Source organism: Gymnodraco acuticeps, unplaced genomic scaffold, assembly GCF_902827175.1.
Source record: "Gymnodraco acuticeps unplaced genomic scaffold, fGymAcu1.1, whole genome shotgun sequence".
NCBI lineage: Eukaryota > Metazoa > Chordata > Actinopteri > Perciformes > Bathydraconidae > Gymnodraco > Gymnodraco acuticeps.
Genome location: NW_022990685.1, coordinates 670,765 through 689,311, shown reverse-complemented (window position 1 = coordinate 689,311; position 18,547 = coordinate 670,765). Strand labels below are relative to the sequence as shown.

At 40.5% G+C, this 18,547-nt stretch overlaps 1 protein-coding gene across 1 annotated transcript in view; it reads right to left on the bottom strand.

The window, feature by feature from the left end:
- Window positions 1-18,547, bottom strand: part of nudt12 (nudix (nucleoside diphosphate linked moiety X)-type motif 12) — a 20,883-nt gene extending 2,336 nt beyond the window's left edge. Inside the window, exons 1-7 of the mRNA XM_034230256.1 lie at window positions 18,318-18,547; window positions 10,248-10,462; window positions 6,196-6,499; window positions 3,743-4,007; window positions 3,020-3,187; window positions 1,899-2,012; window positions 178-377 (exon numbers count right to left, since the gene is read on the bottom strand). Of these exons, the coding sequence (XP_034086147.1) occupies window positions 178-377; window positions 1,899-2,012; window positions 3,020-3,187; window positions 3,743-4,007; window positions 6,196-6,499; window positions 10,248-10,453 (1,257 nt within the window). The 5' untranslated portion in view covers window positions 10,454-10,462; window positions 18,318-18,547. The remainder of the gene's footprint in view (window positions 1-177; window positions 378-1,898; window positions 2,013-3,019; window positions 3,188-3,742; window positions 4,008-6,195; window positions 6,500-10,247; window positions 10,463-18,317) is intronic.

The window sequence follows — 18,547 nt, the reverse complement described above, 5'->3', positions numbered from 1 at the left end:
CTAATATGTGCCACACATTTTTTTTTAAAATTACAAATAATGTAATTATTATCAGTGACAACAGCTGAACCATCTAAATGACAGTCCGAGTCATAACAATTATTATTATCTCAGTATTGTTATTAGTAGTAGCATCAGCAGTGTTTATAAAAGTAGTAGAATTTGTAATGTTTTAACCTGTTGCCGTGGAAACCACCGAGCTTCCTCGATCTCTTTCTCGTCCACTTTGATGTCAGTCGATATGGCAACAGACAGGCAGCCAATCATGAGACTGGAGGGCATCGGCCAGGGCTGGCAGGAGATGTACTGAACGGGCCCGACCTTCACTCCGCTCTCCTCCTCAACCTCCCTCCTCACCGCCTCCTCCAGCGTCTCCCCTGCAGGAAGGGGTCAATGTAAGCTTCTGTACGGTGGCCGACTGGTGCAAATGCGCTACAGCCCAAATCATTTATATTACAGGAAACGCATTGCCGGTAACAAAATTATGCAAATATAAAAGCACAAATGTCCCCAAAGACATCAAGAAACAGCTTCACCAACCAGACAAAACATGCACAGTATTTAGAAAAACATTCACCAACTTAGTTAAAGGGGACCTATCATACAAAATGCACTTTGTGATGTCTTTTATACATAAACATGTGCCCCCGGTGCGTCGGGGAACTCACGCAGCGTCAGAAAATAAAACCCTCTCTTTTCCTCCGTACCCAAATCTTTTAAAAATGGGTGTACAACGAGCGGATACAGATTCCATCCGAGGTGACGTCGGCGGACCCACAGAAAGTTGCTATCAGAAACAATGCCTGACGTGTTTTGGACGTCTTTGTTTACATTAGCAAGCCTCGCTAACACTCAAAGTTAACCTATACTGAAGAGCACATGTGTTTAAAAAGCAGGAAATAAAAAAGGAACTCACCTTGGGATAAACCTGCAAGAGAAAAGCATTTGAGCTCCTACTATTTCAGAAATAACCCTTGACGTGGTTTAAACAGGATGGCGTTTTATCACAGCAGAATTTAACTTTATCTCCGGTAGAATTCTGATCAGGCATTAGCTCCGCCTCCTCTTCTTTTTTTTCAAGCTAAGGACCCAAGATCCGCGTTTCTCTAACAGGGCTTCAAAACAGGGGTTTGAGCAGTATGAGGCATGGCAACAATGGGTGATCTGTTTGGTATTTTGAAAAAAAAACTTCACAGTCATGTTTTGTAGACATGTATGGCCCTACAATATATGTTTCAAATATAGCATGATAGGTCCACTTTAAGTGATGCACTCAGCTGGGACTGAAGCGCTTGTTGACGTTCAGGGATTCTAAAATTGGCCAACTGTCACTGGAAATGTACCTTAAATCTACGTGGTATTAGCTTATTTTAACAATGTGATCACACGATTCCTTCTGATATTATTGCAGATCTGCTGTAAGCTAGCTAGCTAACCTAGTGATTTAAAATATACTGACAAACAATTACAAGTATGAAACAGACTAACTGCCCACAGTGACTGATGGACAACTTTATGATCCTTGAGCGTCAACAAGTGCTCCGGTCCCAGCTGTGTGCGTCACTTTTTAATGTCCCCTGGTTTCCGTGTTTTGAGCTTATTCTGTTTTTTTTTCAATGCAGCGCTTTTAGTAAACCCTGCACATTTTTCTCAAGTTGTTGAATGTTATTCTAAATGCTGTGCATGTGTTGTCAAGTTGGTGAAGATGTTTCTTCAGTCCCATGTGTTTTGGCACATTTGTGTTTTTTCTATATTTACAATGAGTTTGAAAGTGCAGCACAAAGTGTTTTGGGTTGTTGGAGCATGTTTGCACGGGTCGGCCACCCGTTGGTTAGTAGCTTTTAGGGAGTAGATGTTACTGTTAAGGTTTATGCAAGTCAATGTAATGTGATGTTTACCAGGCTCTATGAATCCAGCCAGACAGGAGAACATGCCCGCAGGGAAAATCTTCTTTCTTCCCAGTAAACACTGGTTTCCATCAGGGTGGATCACCAGCATGATGACCACTGGGTCTGAAAACACACACAGTAAAGAGGAGCTCAATTTACATCTAACAATCTATCCAGCAAACTTGTGCAAAAATGCAAATGCAGAAAAAGTGTGCCCATCATTTGACTTATCTATTGTGCACACTGGATTTGCGACTTGAGAATCTGTACTTTGATTAGTCACTATCAAACAACATGAGACTCTTTCTATTTATAATGCCAAGTAATTTTTTTGGTTTGAGTAATGCAAAAGTAGTATTATCAGAAATGGATTACTCTACAGACAATAATATTGATTGTAATTTACAATCTCCAATTAAAGTTATATGTAACAGATTACATTTTCATATGAACTTGCCAAACACTAACTATATACCTTTACGAGTATCAGTCATCGCTAATCTTAAAGTATGTAAGCAGGTGTTAGGGCACATTTCTTGTGATGTTAATGTTGATTTTCAGGTAAGATAATTGTACTCAGGTTTAGGTATTCAACTAACTCAGATAATCTACTAATGGAATGTAGGAAAATAGTGAAATATCCCCTTACAAGTTCTCAGAGAGTTTAAATATTTTGTCCCATTTTTTAACCCAAAGTGTTCACTTTGCTTTCATAAAGTCCAAGAAATCGAGCAAATATAATTATTTAAGAAGCTATTTTTGTCATATTTGCTTATATTACTAATCTGATCATTACAATTATAATAAATACTGGATTAATTGACTTAACGTTTTGGCTTTGTTCAGGTTTAAACTGCACTCAGATCTGTGATATTAGCTCCCTGACTACAGTCACAACATCCTAGAGCAGAAAAGCTTGATTTTTAACCACTTGAAAAATCCTGCTTTCATAGGTGAAAGTGTTTTCAACCACACATGACCTGCACATTGTACATGCTCCCTCCTGTGCCTAAATGCATGTGTCAATGGAATCTAGATGTGTGCCCTACACAACTTTTTTTTTTTGCACACAGCTAATAATGTGCAGTTTAAAGCATTCATTAAAGCTGATTAGGTTTGGAGCTCCGTACCGACGCGTGGGTAGCAGGTGTTATGAACCCCCTTGAGGCTCCTGCAGTCTGAGTTCAGGCAGCTCCTCTTGTATCCTCCCTCCTTCGACCGGGTGCTGCTGCCACATGTCGGACAGAAGCTGTAGCGGCTGTGCCAGGCCAACACCGATCGAGCTTGAGCCACAACTCCTGCACGACCAAGAGAGGGGACAGGGGTTATTCAGTTAGTTCAGTCATGGTAAGTCTGGGGGGTCAGTTTTGATATGGTCCACAGATTCAGTTTTATAATGTATTACTTATGGCCCGTCAGCGCTGTCAAACAGACTACATATACATGTTAAAAATGCAATTTCTCTTGTCACAAGGTGACAATAAGGAGAGCTGATAACCAGTTTCAGGAAAGATGGAACTTGAAGCTACCTTACCTCAAAGCTATAAAATAGCATATAATGAACATAGTCAGATAAAGTACAAGTACCCCGAGATAGAAGTACAGTACATGAGTAAATGCACTACAATTTGTGGCTAAAGCTTGCAGGCCGATTACCGTAAATTAAATTCCCATTTAAAGGTACATTTAAAACGGATAAAAAAAGTGTGATTTTTTTGCAACTAATCACAAGTGGAAATCATCCGTATGTTTGCCATTAGATATTTTAATTGAATGTAAGCCCGAATTTGTATATAGCTTTTATGGTTCAGAAGATATCTTTGGTAAAGAAAAAGAGACTGCATCTTCCTCACCTGCCTCTTCCTCGCTGAACTTCAGCAGGTCTCTGTTGAGCGTCTTTGGGAAGCAGCAGTTCTTTTCTCTGCAGCGTTTTAGAAGTTCAGCAGTGTCTTCGTCAGTGTTGATGGCAAACCAAGCAGGAGGCTCCCGGACACCATCCACTGTGTGAGAGGAGGGCTTCTTCCTCCTCTCTACCCCCAGGAAGATGAGCACAGTGGCAGGTTTCTGGAGAAGATCTTTAACTGTCTCATATCTGAACCGACACAGCTGGTTCTCACCCTGTTGGAATCACAATCATTAGAACATTTTTTTGAATCTTTGAAAAAGACAAACTGACTAAAACTGTCACGTCATCAGGGCCGCCTGAATGCACGGGCTGACCTGGGCTGAAGCCCAGGGGCCTACGGAGATTGGGGGCCTATCATGAGCCAATACAAAAAAATTAAAAAAAATTAATTTTATTTCGGGTGTTTTATTTTTATTTTAAATAAACAAAGTCTTGACTTTCAGAATATGAAACTTGTATTTCCAAAATCACACGATAAATACATTTTTGAAGCTTGTAAAGGGAAGACGACAGCTCTCCCTCGCCACTCTGCTCTTCCGCAGCGCCGCTCCCCCTCCCTCCGGCTGACATTATGAATGTAAGAGTATAGTAATCATAAATAACACGGCAGGGTCCATTACAGTTTGTTTTCATCTGATTTCAATTAAACAAAGTCTTGGCTTTCAGAATATTAAACTTGTTTCTGCAAATTCAGATGATAAATACAACTTTGAAGCTTGTGACGGCATAACTTTGAAGCTTGTAACGGCATAATTACAAGCGGAGAACGGAGTAACTTGACGTCACAGCAGGCATAACAACAGCCGGTGTTTCTCGTGAGGGTTTTCCCCGGGAAACAAACAATACACACGAACGCAAAAATACACAAACACACACACACACAGGTATACACACACACACACACACACACACACTTGCGAGCTTCCCCCAGACCAGTAATCCAAATGAAAATATCTTCCCTCCATACTATTTTGATAATTTGCTCCGCTAATCAATCAGATCGATGGATTCCAGAGATTTTTCTCAAACATGATGACTCTGAAACAGTCAGTGGGCACCACTTAACAGCCAATCAGAATGAGAATATGTTTCACATGTGACTTATTCAAATTGTGAGTGATTGAGTGACAGATGAAGGTTGTTTAGGAGAACATTTTGGAGAAGAAAAAGTTTGAGAGTGGCGCTCGGAAAAGGAAACCTAACACTGATGTCAATTGAGCATGACATGGATTTTAAGAACATCATAAAGGCTTTTTCTTCAAAGAAAACCAGACGGAAGCTAAAGAGGTAAGGCAATGCTGCACTATTCCCAGTAGCCTGCGGGTTTAAATGTGCATCGTTTTACATAACTAGGTTTGTGTTAATCCACCGGAGATAATGATCATTCTCATCTACTGATACCTGGCATTGAGGCCATATGTTGCTGTTCATGGTGCTGAATTAGTGGTGTGTGTGTGTGTGTGTGTGTGTGTGTGTGTGTGTGTGTGATCACAGAGCCTGCCGAGGCTATAAATGACTTTGATTTGTTGTTTAAATAGGGGGCCTACAAAACCATCAGCCCCAGGGCCTGATGGCAGGTTAAGGTGGGCTTGCACGTCATCGACAGGAGCTATTGACTGCATGCAACAAACATAACACCACTGAAATGACAGGAAAGCGAGGAATGTGTGCATTGAGAAGAGAACAATCAGGATGAATTAGGGAGTAATCCAGGCTGGACTTCTTCAAGGCATCTGAAATATTGGATCCTGACATTATTTTACATGTACACATCTTGATTGAAATGTGGGTCTTTTGTCAATAAATTAATTTCCTTATCAACCACAGGCTACTTCTTTACAGAGATGCTATGGTATTTTACTGGGCAATTCATTTTCTGAGCTGTCCAAAAACGTAAGTTTTGACTCATACTAAATCCATCTGAATCTACTCCATTTTAGAAAAACTCAAAGTTGTTTCACTATATAGGGCAAAAACAAATAAACCATGTAGACTGGAAATAGCTTCTTATAGAGGCATCCTCTACTTCTAAGTTAAACTAAAGGAAAGTTTTCCTTAATGCTTTAAGGCCTAATCTACTTCTTATTACCTAATAAAGATAGCTTCTGTATTCATAAAAATGACTTTTTGAACATTAAAGCATGGAGACATGTCATAGTAGAGGCACTAAATACAAATATGAACCTGAAAATGAGCATAATAGGGCCCCTTTAATAAGCCTTTGTGTGGTTTGTACTTGGGATACTTAACAACAAACTATGATTGTTTTCAGATGGGTACAGCTGAATGCTTTACCAGCTAAATCTGCATTCACATGAAACACGGTAAAAGCTTAACGGATCACCAGAACTATCAGTTTCAACTAAAACAGATTACCAACATTTGCCTCAGGTAACATACCCCTGCATTCCGGTCCTCCAGTGGGCTGCTGACCATGGGGCTGCAGTTGGAGAACAGGAGGTAGACTGTGTTTGGGTCGCTCTGTTTATCCTCCAGCCATCCCTTGTCGGTCCTCTTGGCACTGAGCCGGTCCAGCGTCTCTCTGCTGAAGTAGTTCTCCTGCTGGTGGAGGTCAGCCCCCGGCAGCACCCGCTGGCACCTGTCATCAGTATGGCCCAGCAGGTTGGAGATGTGTCTGTGGCCCCAGAACTTGGCGATATCGTAAGCAGTCTGTGACGAGCTGTTCACGGAGAACTTGTCACAGCTTTATAGAACAAAAACAGAGATAGAGATTTTAGGTGAAGTAATGCATCTGTAGTGTTTGTGTTCCTAAGTGAAGTGGAACACAAAATATTTGGAAATGTGCTGCACTTACACGGAAAACGATATGTCATTTAATCAAAACAGATACAGTACATAGGGATGAAGATAAACGTGTTATTTACCGTTTACTCGAGTATTTCCATTTCCTGTGAAAAGTTCTGTACTTTTTTTGCACCACATTCATAACTTAAACTGCTTTGTAGATTCACATTCATTGTAAAAAATGTGACCAAGAAAATAATTATGATAACCCTAGCCCAAACATTATACACGTTTTTGATCCCTGGTGGAAAATTCACAAGCTACCCTTTGGTATATAAAGTAATTAAAGTCAGCTCGGGCTTTACCAGCTGCAACATTAGAGGGATTCATCCATTAACGCATCATTAATTACAATTTTAATACAGATGTAGCACCTCATTTCAGACTCCAGCTTACACCTTCCTGCCTACGACCTGCCTAAGACCAGTATCGAGGAATGTTAAGCCCTCCCACTATTTTCCAAGAGGGCGTTGCCAGATTTTCAATTTCAGGTTTTAACCAGGAGATGGCGCTTCATTCACAAATACAGAAAGACAACTTTCAGCACTTTCAGTTGTGTTTTGAAGAGCATTTGAACACATATTTTAGATCAAATAAAGTATATCTAATCTTGTAATTCAATAATATATAGTCTTTATATATTAAATAATCATAATAATAAAGTAAATGTTTACATTACACTTCTTTATTTGTTATGCTCATACTTTTACCTTTACAATCGTTTGCTTTAATATGCAGTATATTTTTTGGATATTTTTGTGTTTGCTTCCTCCTGCTCCCTTTCGGACACATACTGTATGATTTATTATTATTATTAATATGAAGATATTATTAAGATAAGATAAGATGTTACTTTATTGATTGAACATTTTAGTTTAGAATGTGCTGTACCACGGTAATTCAGAAGGCTCACAGGTCACATTCCGACCATTATTTAAAACAATACTGTATGTGCTTTCCCACCGTCTAAAGTTTGATTTGTATAGAGGGAGCTCTGTGGTTGATTGGCCGGCGATTAGGTGTGGCGCATTTATAGGTGATCAGAGCTAACTGCCTGCCGTCAGATTTCATTTAAAAAACAGGTCTGATTTTAAGCTTTTATCTTCAGTAGACTCGACTACTGCAATGGTGTCTTTACAGGTCTCACTAAAAAATCTATTAGGAAGCTGCAGCTGATTCAGAACGCCGCTGCTCGAGTCCTCACTAACACTAAGAAAGTGGATCACATCACTCCTGTTCTGAAGTCTTTACACTGGCTTCCTGTGTGTCAAAGAATAGATTTCAAAAATACTGCTGCTGGTTTATAAAGCACTGAATGGTTTAGGCTCAAAATACATTTCTGACCTCCTGCTAAATTATGAACCATCCAGATCTCTCAGGTCTTCAGGGACTGGTCAGCTTTCTGTCCCCAGAGTCAGAACTAAACATGGAAAAGCAGCGTTCAGTTATTATGCTCCAAATATCTGGAACAAACTCCCAGAAACCTGCAGGTCCGCTGCAACTCTTACTACTTTTAAATTCAGGCTGAAGACTTTTCTTTTTGTCGCTGCTTTTAATTGAACTATTCATATCTTAGACTGCACTGTAACTTTTATCCATGTATTTTTTCTTTTAATGTTTATTATCTTTTCTTTTTAATGACTGATTTTAAATGCCATTTTCTTAATGTCATTCATTTTTTGTAAAGCACTTTGAATTGCCGTGTGTTGATTTCGTCTTTATTATTATTATGAAGATATTATTAAGATAAGATGTTACTTTATTGATTGAACATTTTAGTTTAGAATGTGCTGTCCCACGGTAATTCAGAAGGCTCACAGGTCACATTCCGACCATTATTTAAAACAATACTGTAGGTGCTTTCACACCGTCTACAGTTTGATTTGTATAGAGGGAGCTCTGTGGCTGAATGGCCAGCGATTAGGTGTGGCGCATTTATCATAGGTGATCAGAGCTAACTGCCTGCAGTCAGATTTCATTTAAAAAACAGGTCTGATTTTAAGACTATTTCTGCGCTCATAAAGAATGATAAGAATAAGAATAATGCGTATTGAACTGGTTTCATTAAGTAGTGAGTTTATTTTACACTAGAACCGCCAATCGGGTCAATTTGTGTGGTGTGTGTGCAATGTAACTTTTTTTCAATAAAATATTAAAGTCTCTTACAGTTACTTTCGTAAACCTGAAGTGAATACATTTTGGATTACTTATTGGAATTATTGGTGGAAAGATTTCCTCACAACATTTAATATTCATTACTAAAGGAACAGCCAAATCATCACAGCGCACAAAACCTATTACCGCTGCAGATGGACCAAAAAAGGGAGCGTTTGAATAAAATGTGCGGGTCCGCTCAGTGAAACAATAACAACGAAACATGGAGGAACAAAAGTCTGCGTTTAAACCTAGTTAATTTAGCTGCTGGAGAAGAAAGATCAGGGGGGGAGAGAGCTGTGGTTGATGGGCCATTAGCTGGCCATTAGTTGTGTAAATACACAGCTGAGAGCTGCCGTTTCATTCATGCCCCGGCCACACGAGGACGAAAACGGTCGTTTGCGTTACTGTTTAGTGTCATATAGACCGTTCGGCCACACGAGGACGACCGAATACGGCACTAAACGACTGCGTAAACGATAACGGGTCCCAAGGTGGATAGAACGGCATACGCAACGCTCTGGGGGGTCCAACGGCTCCTTGTGTACGCCCTATACGATAATTTTCTGATAATGATGAGGCAATAGCCCCGCCTCTCCCCACCTCTGCTGCTCACCCCCGCGTCAAAGTAAACTGCACACTGAATTCAGATTATTTATCTTTCTCTCGATATGGACCTAAACGCGAGTGAAGTCTAATCTGACAGGACGGAGACACGCAGCTCTGCTCACCTGCAGCTCCTCCCGCTGTGATGCGGCGGTGAACGGAGTAAAACACACACTTCAAGTCCGATCATCACCCTTAGCTATTTTAATTACCTCTCAAACTACCTAAACTAGATATAAATATGCTTATTTTTACTGTAGGCCGGGTCACTCATTACTGGATCAGCTGTTGCATGAAACAGACACTGGCGCTGTCCGAAGAGAGGGAGGAAAAAGAGAGGCTCCGTGTATTTTATTATTATAATATATAGATTCGTTATTCATTTGTTTTAAAAGCTCAATAAATAACAAAGAAGACCTTTGACCGGCACTTTTATAATTTTGTCGGAAGATTTAAACTTTAATACACGTTGACTGGCGAGAAACTCTGCCCGGTTCCCTCGGCCCCCACCGCGGAGAATAAACAGAAGGGCAACCATGACAACCATGCTTCTTCGCTGCTTTTGTGGAGGAAGTTACAGCGCCACGTACAGGCTCCTGCATATGTACTGCAGCTTCTCCAGCGGTTGGAGCTAAACGGAGCTGTCTCGTGTGGACAGACACTATCCGGATGACTATTGCGTGTGGACGGAAGCTTTTTTGCGATTGCGTTTGCGTTAATCCTATGCGTTTAGCCGTTTTCGTCCTCGTGTGGCCGGGGCATGACAGACTGTTTAAAACACGGTTTGCTTTCAATGTGGTGAAGCAGCATTTGAGTGATATACCCAATATCTTTTTTGGGAGTAAATATTTTCAGTTTTTCTCTTCATCTCAGCTCTGTAGGCCTACCCATGTGACAACAGCGCTTCCACCACAGGGTAATGCCCGTTGCGAGCGCCGAGCATCAGCGCTGACCAGCCGCTGTACCCTGTCTGGTTGATGAGCGAGGGGCTCTGGGACAGCATCGTGGACACCTGGATCATGTCTCCTCTGGCAGCGGCATCCAGAAACCTCTCCACCATCTCCTCCTTCGCACTCAGCTGGAGGCTCGTCATTCCGGCTGCCTTTAAAAAAAGAGCACATTTTGCCAAATAAATGTTCACTGTCAGTGTTTTTACTATACGATGTTTTTGTAATAATATTACTGCTGAATAATCTGTAGATTTGATTAGATTAAATTCAACAACATTTTGACACAACAGGATTCGGAACACTTGAAGAGGAGTTATATAAACATATACATTTTAATATACTTTGACAAATTTCAAAATGTTGCTTTAGAAAAGCTAAACACATATTGAATGAAGCAAACCGATTTCGTTTAACCAGTTAAGCCCTGAGCCTGTTTTTCAGGTTTCAGGCTCGAAAATGCCAATAACACAACAAATGATATATCTTCACTTCTAAAAGGGGTAAATTAATAATTATTTTTCTCAAAGCAAGGTTACATCTGTGAGTTGGATGTAGAAGTGTCAGAATCAATATAGATGTTTTTATTTTAAAGTAAATTCAGATGGAACATAGTAAAAACATGTAAATTCTAATGTCCACCTAAAAAAAAACCTTTACTTATAGTGAAAACCACCCTTGCATGATGGGTTAGTAGACTAAAAGCTTTAGGAATCCAAACTATAACATATAATAAGTACCCTGTATCAAGATTGATGCAAAACAAGTGAAATTTGACCTTTTTAGAGAGATTTAGAAAAATAAAGTCCAAGCGGACTCACCTCTGGGTAATTTGGGAACCATCGGTTCCATTTGAACTTTTTCACTGTAAAAATCATTTTATTACTTTGAATTATCACTATAGGTATTCATTCCATCCAAATACAACTGTTGTGAAAAACAAAACAAAAAACAAAACATAGGCCTACTCTGTTATCCTCTGAATTAGCCCCGAGCGAAAAATGCTAACCTATTACTGCACCGAAAATCACTCCTCGCTCCCTTATTACTTATCCTAGCTGCACATCCAGCACATTGTTTATGATCGCAAGGAGACACAGAATCTAACGGTGCCCACCTCAACACTGAAAGATACAAACTCGCGACGTTATCAACAAAAACGTACATCAAAACAAGTGGCGCTAGCTACTAACATGCGCTAGGCTAACAATGACTTACCTTCCTCGTTGTCTGGTCTAAACTGGTCTTCAATGGCATTAAAACGATAAAAACGATGATGTAGTTAATCCATAGATTAATATCCAATGGGGCTGTGTCCCCTTTGAAATGTTCTGATAATCTATAAGCAATAAAACTGCAATTCCGTTATCTGCTGTCCGCTCTGTGCTCCGTGCGCTCTGGGTCCTGCTGCATTTCCTGCTTCGTTACGTTGTAAACAATAAATGAAGTCGGCTGCATAATGTTGTTACGCTGGCTGGCATTCTTTATACTTTACGCAGGACCATATCTCTGGAACCCATTGGTCGATTCGTGTGATTTACACCTTTTTCTTAACCATCAGAACCAATAGAATCGATGGGCAGTTCTCAAATCTACGTAAACATTACCATAGCGGACGTAATAGAGAAGCAAACGAAGCATATCTGAAAGTGCAAGCCTGGACGGCAATACTTTATACCGAGTATATTGCCATAAATATGATGATTGATTATCAGTAAAAAATTCTACGTGACACAAAGACATTGGATTAACCTTGAGATGCGTTTTTATTCCGTTGAACACAACTTTTGATCACAAATAAAAAAAGGTAAGACGTAATTATAGAGAGGCGAAGTCCCTCCCCTTCCGGGAGCCTCCATGGGACCCCGGAAGCGGAAAATTATACATTGAAGTCAATGGAGAGAGAAAGGTTATCTTTTGATCCCGTTTGAATTGTGCCACGAATGACACATATGATGTTTGTCAATTTAAAAGAACATTTTACAAGTCAAAAAAATAAAAATGTGTCGTAAAACTGTGAAGTTACACATTTTTTTGTGTGAAACCGCTCAGTGAACTACAGGTCTCTGGTCTCGCACAAAACGCGTCACCATCACAAAGACGGCCGTCACGTTAGCAAATATCACCTGTTTCTTTCAGAATGAGGCGAAAAGTAAAACGAGGTGAACATCACTACAAGTCTGGGCATGTTGAGAGCTGTACATACACGAAAGGGGGATTAGTCGGTTCTGTAAGAGCAGCGGGACCGGCTTTACAAGGTTTCGGTGAGTATTATGAGTGCAATGTGTAACGTTAATGTCAGCTAGCTAACATTAGCTAACAAGGTACACTAACGTGTTTTGTTTTAGTAACTAGTTTTCTTCTTAAGAAATTCGTGGTCTCTGTGTATGCTGTGGATAACATTAGTGTTCACAAGAACAAGGTACACTCCCGTGTTTTGTTTTAGTTGCTCTTCAGATTGAAGCGGACAGTTTTATATCGACTATACTGTATGTGTGATCTCCTTTTTCTCGTTGTGTCATTTGAGTTTATTTGCTGTGTGTAGATTCAAGGATTTTGGTTATCTAGGCACAGCTGTGTGTGACTCCCTCTGGTACACTGGTATGTGTTTTCCTAATGTAGAGAGCATTGATTAATTAATAAACTACACACTGAGTCTAGATCCTGACCAAATCCTTTTTTATTGTTGATCAAATGTTTTTCAAAAATGTATTCATACACATTTAGAAAAATACAATGTACAATCACAACCAATACAGCACAAATTACAATAAATACAGAAAAAACAAACAACAATAATCAGACAACAGGACAAAACTATGGAAAAATAAACCCTCCCACCCCCAGATCCGGACCATCCTTGTATTATTGCTCATTCAATCTATTATAGCATGCTAACAAATTGTACTTACTTTATTTTTACAGATCTGCATGGGAGACGATGGCGCGATGCAGAGCGCTGTCTGTGATTGTGCACGGGGGATGTACAAATGCAGCCACGCTGCAGCATTGGCAATATTTGCCATGTGGCAGATCAGCTCCACAGATATTGAGTGCCAGTGGAGGAAGCCTGGCACTTAAAAAGTAGTCCAGCCGGTGTCTCAACTTTACCAACAGCGAGAGGAGACATACAACCCACTGGCCAGAGACATCGCCAACTGTCAACTGGGGGGTTGTAAACGAGGCCGAAGGGGTGAAGGCTTTTGTGGAGGCCTATCGGGTGACAGTGTTCGAATCGAGTCTGGTCTCTTTGTGAGTGAGTCGGGTGTTTTGGGAGCATCACCCGATGGGCTTGTGCAGCCATCTGCCCTGCTGGAGGTGAAGTGTCCACACAGCCAGAGGAACATGACCATCGCGGAGGCAGTCCAGTTACCATCCTTCTGTCTTCGTGAGGAGGGTGGGTCATATATTCTCAAGGAGAATCACCCATACTGGCACCAGGTCCAAGGGCAGCTGCACATCACAGACCGGAGTCTCTGCTACTTTGTTGTGTGGACCACGAAGGAGGCGATCATCATCCCCATCCCCAAAGACCCTGCATGGCATGGAAATCTCCTCCTCCTGGAAAAATTCTACACCCAGCATATGCTCCCTGTGTTGGCCATAGAGGAGGACATTTAAATAAACATACTCTTAACACCCTCGGACTCTGCGTTGTGTTTCGTATGTGTGATGGGGTGTTATGCAGAGGGGAGGAAAACAGGACACAGCAGATTGGGATTGTGGTGGAGATGCTGAGCAGTTATTTAATTGTTGCATGTAATTATTATTATACTGCGTGCTTCTTAGTTATTCCATCTTTTGCTGTAAAATGGATCTGTATGTAACTCTATATTTACTTGTTATCTACCAAACTTCCTTCTACATCATACACCATCATTATACATGATGGTGTATATAGGAGATATATATTTGTATACATATCTGTAAATTGTATAATTTTATTTAAACATCTTTTTGATCTCTCTTTCTATAAACACAAACTGAGTAAGATTGACAATAAAGTTGACTTTGAAACATATATATATATTTTCTTTATGAAAATAGTTGACTGTTGTCAAATGAATCCAAATGAAACGTTGGACTGAACTACAACTACGCCTTTAAATCTCTACGGACTGTTTTTCAGTGGGATGGCAAGTTCCTATCTTTAAACATTTATTAGTTTTTTCTCAGAACAGATTTGATTTTCTGAAGTTAATTTAACTTTGCCGACCATGTAAGGTCATTATTAAAAGGTACAATCAATTTGTTTAGGGTTGACTAAAATAATGAAAAACATTTAATTTGGATAATTTACTGACAGAATAAGAAACTCAATGATGCTCTACTCACCTGTTCCCTTTTTATAAAGTGAAACAGTTGAAACGATAGATTTTAGTAAACTTAAAAACAACCTTCTCCAAAAGCTATCAAGGAATATACCGAATACTTGTTTTAGAACTTTATTACATATTTTTATATAAATAGTTTGAATGATCCATAATTGACAGAAGCTTGTGTTTACACTGACCTGTTACTCATATATTAATGTCTTTGTAACTTCAGTAAACCATCCATCCATCCATCCATCCATCTTCTTCCGCTTATCCGTGGTCGGGTCGCGGGGGTAGCAGTTCCAGCAGAGAGCCCCAAACTTTCTTTTCCCTGGCGACATCAACCAGCTCTGACTGGGGGATCCCAAGGCGCTCCCAGGCCAGCGAAGAGATATAATCCCTCCACCTGGTCCTAGGTCTACCCCTTGGTCTCTTCCCAGCTGGACGTGCCTGGAACACCTCCCTAGGGAGGCGCCCAGGTGGCATCCTAACTAGGTGCCCGAACCACCTCAACTGGCTCCTTTCGACGCGAAGGAGGAGCGGCTCAACTCCGAGTCCCTCCCTGATGACCGAACTTCTCACCTTATCCCTAAGGGAGACACCAGCCACCCTGCGGAGAAAACCCATCTCGGCCGCTTGTATCCGCGATCTCGTTCTTTCGGTCATGACCCATCCTTCATGACCATAGGTGAGGGTAGGAACGAAAATAGCCCGGTAGACAGAGAGCTTTGCCTTCTGGCTCAGCTCCCTTTTCGTCACAACGGTGCGGTAAAGCGACTGCAGTACCGCTCCCGCTGCTCCGATTCTCCGGCCCATCTCACGCTCCATTGTTCCCTCACTCGAGAACAAGACCCCGAGATACTTGAACTCCTTCACTTGGGGTAAGGACTCATTCCCTACTTGAAGTGGACAGTCCATCGGTTTCCTGCTGAGAACCATGGCCTCAGATTTGGAGGTGCTGATCCTCATCCCAGCCGCTTCACACTCGGTTGCGAACCGATCCAGTGAGTGCTGAAGGTCGCAGACCGATGAAGCCATTAGAACCACATCATCTGCAAAAAGCAGTGGTTCAATCCTTAGTAAACCACTACCTCACTAATTTATTTCATTCATCACGGTTCAGTAAACTAAGTGATACATGAACCAGTTTAATCATTATAATAACGTAGGATTGCAACTCTTTGAAACTGTTGGTGGCTCTTAAAAGAGCCGTTGTGTTTGGGTGTGCTGGTCTCAGGTCAGTCTAAGCCCTCTCTCCGCGGATGCGGCGGGCCAGCTGGATGTCCTTGGGCATGATGGTGACCCTCTTTGCTTGGTTCATCTTACTGGGGGGCAGCTACATGGATGTCGGTGCAGTCCACAATCATTGTGCAGTTGAAGGCAGAGTGAATTTATTATTGACTCAGAATGAAGCACAACTTCATGTCATACAATACAATGACTTTATTTGTAATTGTGTAAAAAAATATGAGCATTGATTAGCAAGCAGGACCTGCAGGAACAGAGAATGGTGATGGATGGAGCTGGGAAGAGAGAAGAATAAAGAAAACAGATCAACTTTATTATCGGATATTAAAAATTCAATTTCAAAACAAGTTGCCGCTCCTACAGTTTTCTAGTATGTAAAGATGATTTCACATGACCTATGCAAAATATCACACTCAATACATGTGTGTCTCTGGGGGGTGCATTGTGCCTTTGATGTATATAAATAATATACCATAACCAAATACTATTACTACAGTGGAAATCAGGTTGCCAGAGCAGGTCAGTGTGCATGTTCCTCAACGTCTCAGCAGTTACAGGTGAGGTAAAGAAAATAAAAGAGAAAAAGGTCAGTAACAACACTTAGTTTAAAGTAACAACACTTAGTTTAAAGTAACAACACTTTGAATAATGATCTCTTCTAACAATTTTCTCTCAATAAGCACACAACGACTGTCTTTCCAACAAACAGATTGTCATCACAATGAAACACGTCCAGAAGAATGACATGCAAAGCTCCCTGCCTGCCTTCGACTCTCCCTGAACTGCTTCCTTAGCACCCGGTGGAGGGAGCAGTAGGCTACTCTTCAAAAGTTTCACGAAATACTTACCATCATGTTTGGTTACTGTTTAACATTTTGGTTTACTTCATGTAATAAAATAATAACTTCATGGTAAGGCTACTAAAAATGACAAGGCTAAGTAATGTAATGCTAACTAACGTGCTCGCTACTCGTCGCTACTAGCTAGGTAGCTAACTTGACTATGTTCCATGCACAACATGTATATTACCTATGATATTACCTGATATGTCTGATCCAGCGACTCCTGGTCCTTTCATCAGACGGGAAGCGATAGAACGAGCAAGTGGTATGATCACTTTTGTGATTACAACCTGGTACAAAGCACACAGGCATCTTGTAAAAGTGAACCAACCACTTGGAGCATTATCGCCGGTGACATCACTTACGCGACCCAGAATGGGATTTGGGATTTGTAGTCTTTGTAGTCGCGTATTTTTCATAGTCTTATATTTCAACAGTTTTACGACAAAATGTGACTTTTTTGACATGGAAATGATTGTTTAAGATTGACAAACATCATATGTGTAGTTCGTGGCACAATTCAAACGGGATCAAAAGATACGTTTTCTCTCTCCATTGAATTCAATGTATAATTTTTCGCTTCCGGGGTCCCATGGACCGGAAGTAGATGGGCGTGACTTCGCCTCTCTATTGTAATATTTTTGGAACCGGATGTTGTTTACTTTCTCTTTTCTGGCTGATAGCTCCAGGAATTCGAGGTCTTACAGTGATGACATTACATGTGTGGAATCTGTGGAGTCTCAGCTTTAAATCGTATATCTTGTTTGTGCAGTTAAGATAGTAATAAGGGCATTTCTACCGTGTATTGTGTGTAAAAAAGCGTTAGCATTAGTTAGCATTTTTTCGCTCAATGCTAATTCAAAGGCTTGGTATTACTCTTGTGTTTTTTTTAGCTAACAATTGTTCTTATTGTCAGTTAGCGGAGTTTCTTACCTTTAAAAGGGTATGAAATATTAATAGTTTAATAAATGTTAAGAAGCCCTGAGACATGTGAGAAAAAAAAAACTGTGGGAGGGGTCCACTGGGGAGACCTTCGGGCTTAACTGGTTAACCACTACCTATAATACTTACATTAAAAAATGAAAATGTTAACATTAAAATGACTGTGCCTTTAAATATGTATTCTCCCTCACCCTTACTGGTGCAAACAGCTGTCAATCAATCTTAGGTTACGCCACATAACACGCTACATAACATTGTTACAAAATGCATCAAACATGAACAGCTTGCAAAACAGTCTACACGTGTTTCGGCTTTAATATTCACATAATGAATAAGGCGAATCAATGGTTACAGTGTTCACTACAGAATAATGATATCTAAAGCGATACAGCACTCACGACAGGTAAATCAGTGTGACTGTAACATACGGCATGTTACCTGTGAGGTCAGTTATGATATTACGGTAATGTATTTTTCACAGCTGGAAATCACACTGATATCAGCCTGTGTGTTTGATTACCGAAAACTCAAGAGGGCAGATAACGTTAGTTAAAGTCTTCCGGTCTGTCTGATCCCGTCTATGTCCTGGAAATAATATTACGGTTTATTCCTAACATCAGTGAACACAGCATTTGTAATATTAATAATAAAACAAGTCTCACCTTCTTTAAGCTCAGCTCCTGTGTCTCTTCTGTCCAGAGAGTAGTTATGTTGAATAAAAGGTCACGAGCTGCGTTCAAGAGCGACACCGACGTTGTACAACTGTGCTGCCTTCAGGTGATCCTTAAACTACCGTATTTATAACACTTAGAGCGACAATTTGCCACTTTGTTTTTCTAACAAAAACGCTTAAGAGTTAGAATAGACCCATATCTGTACATTTCTAAAAATG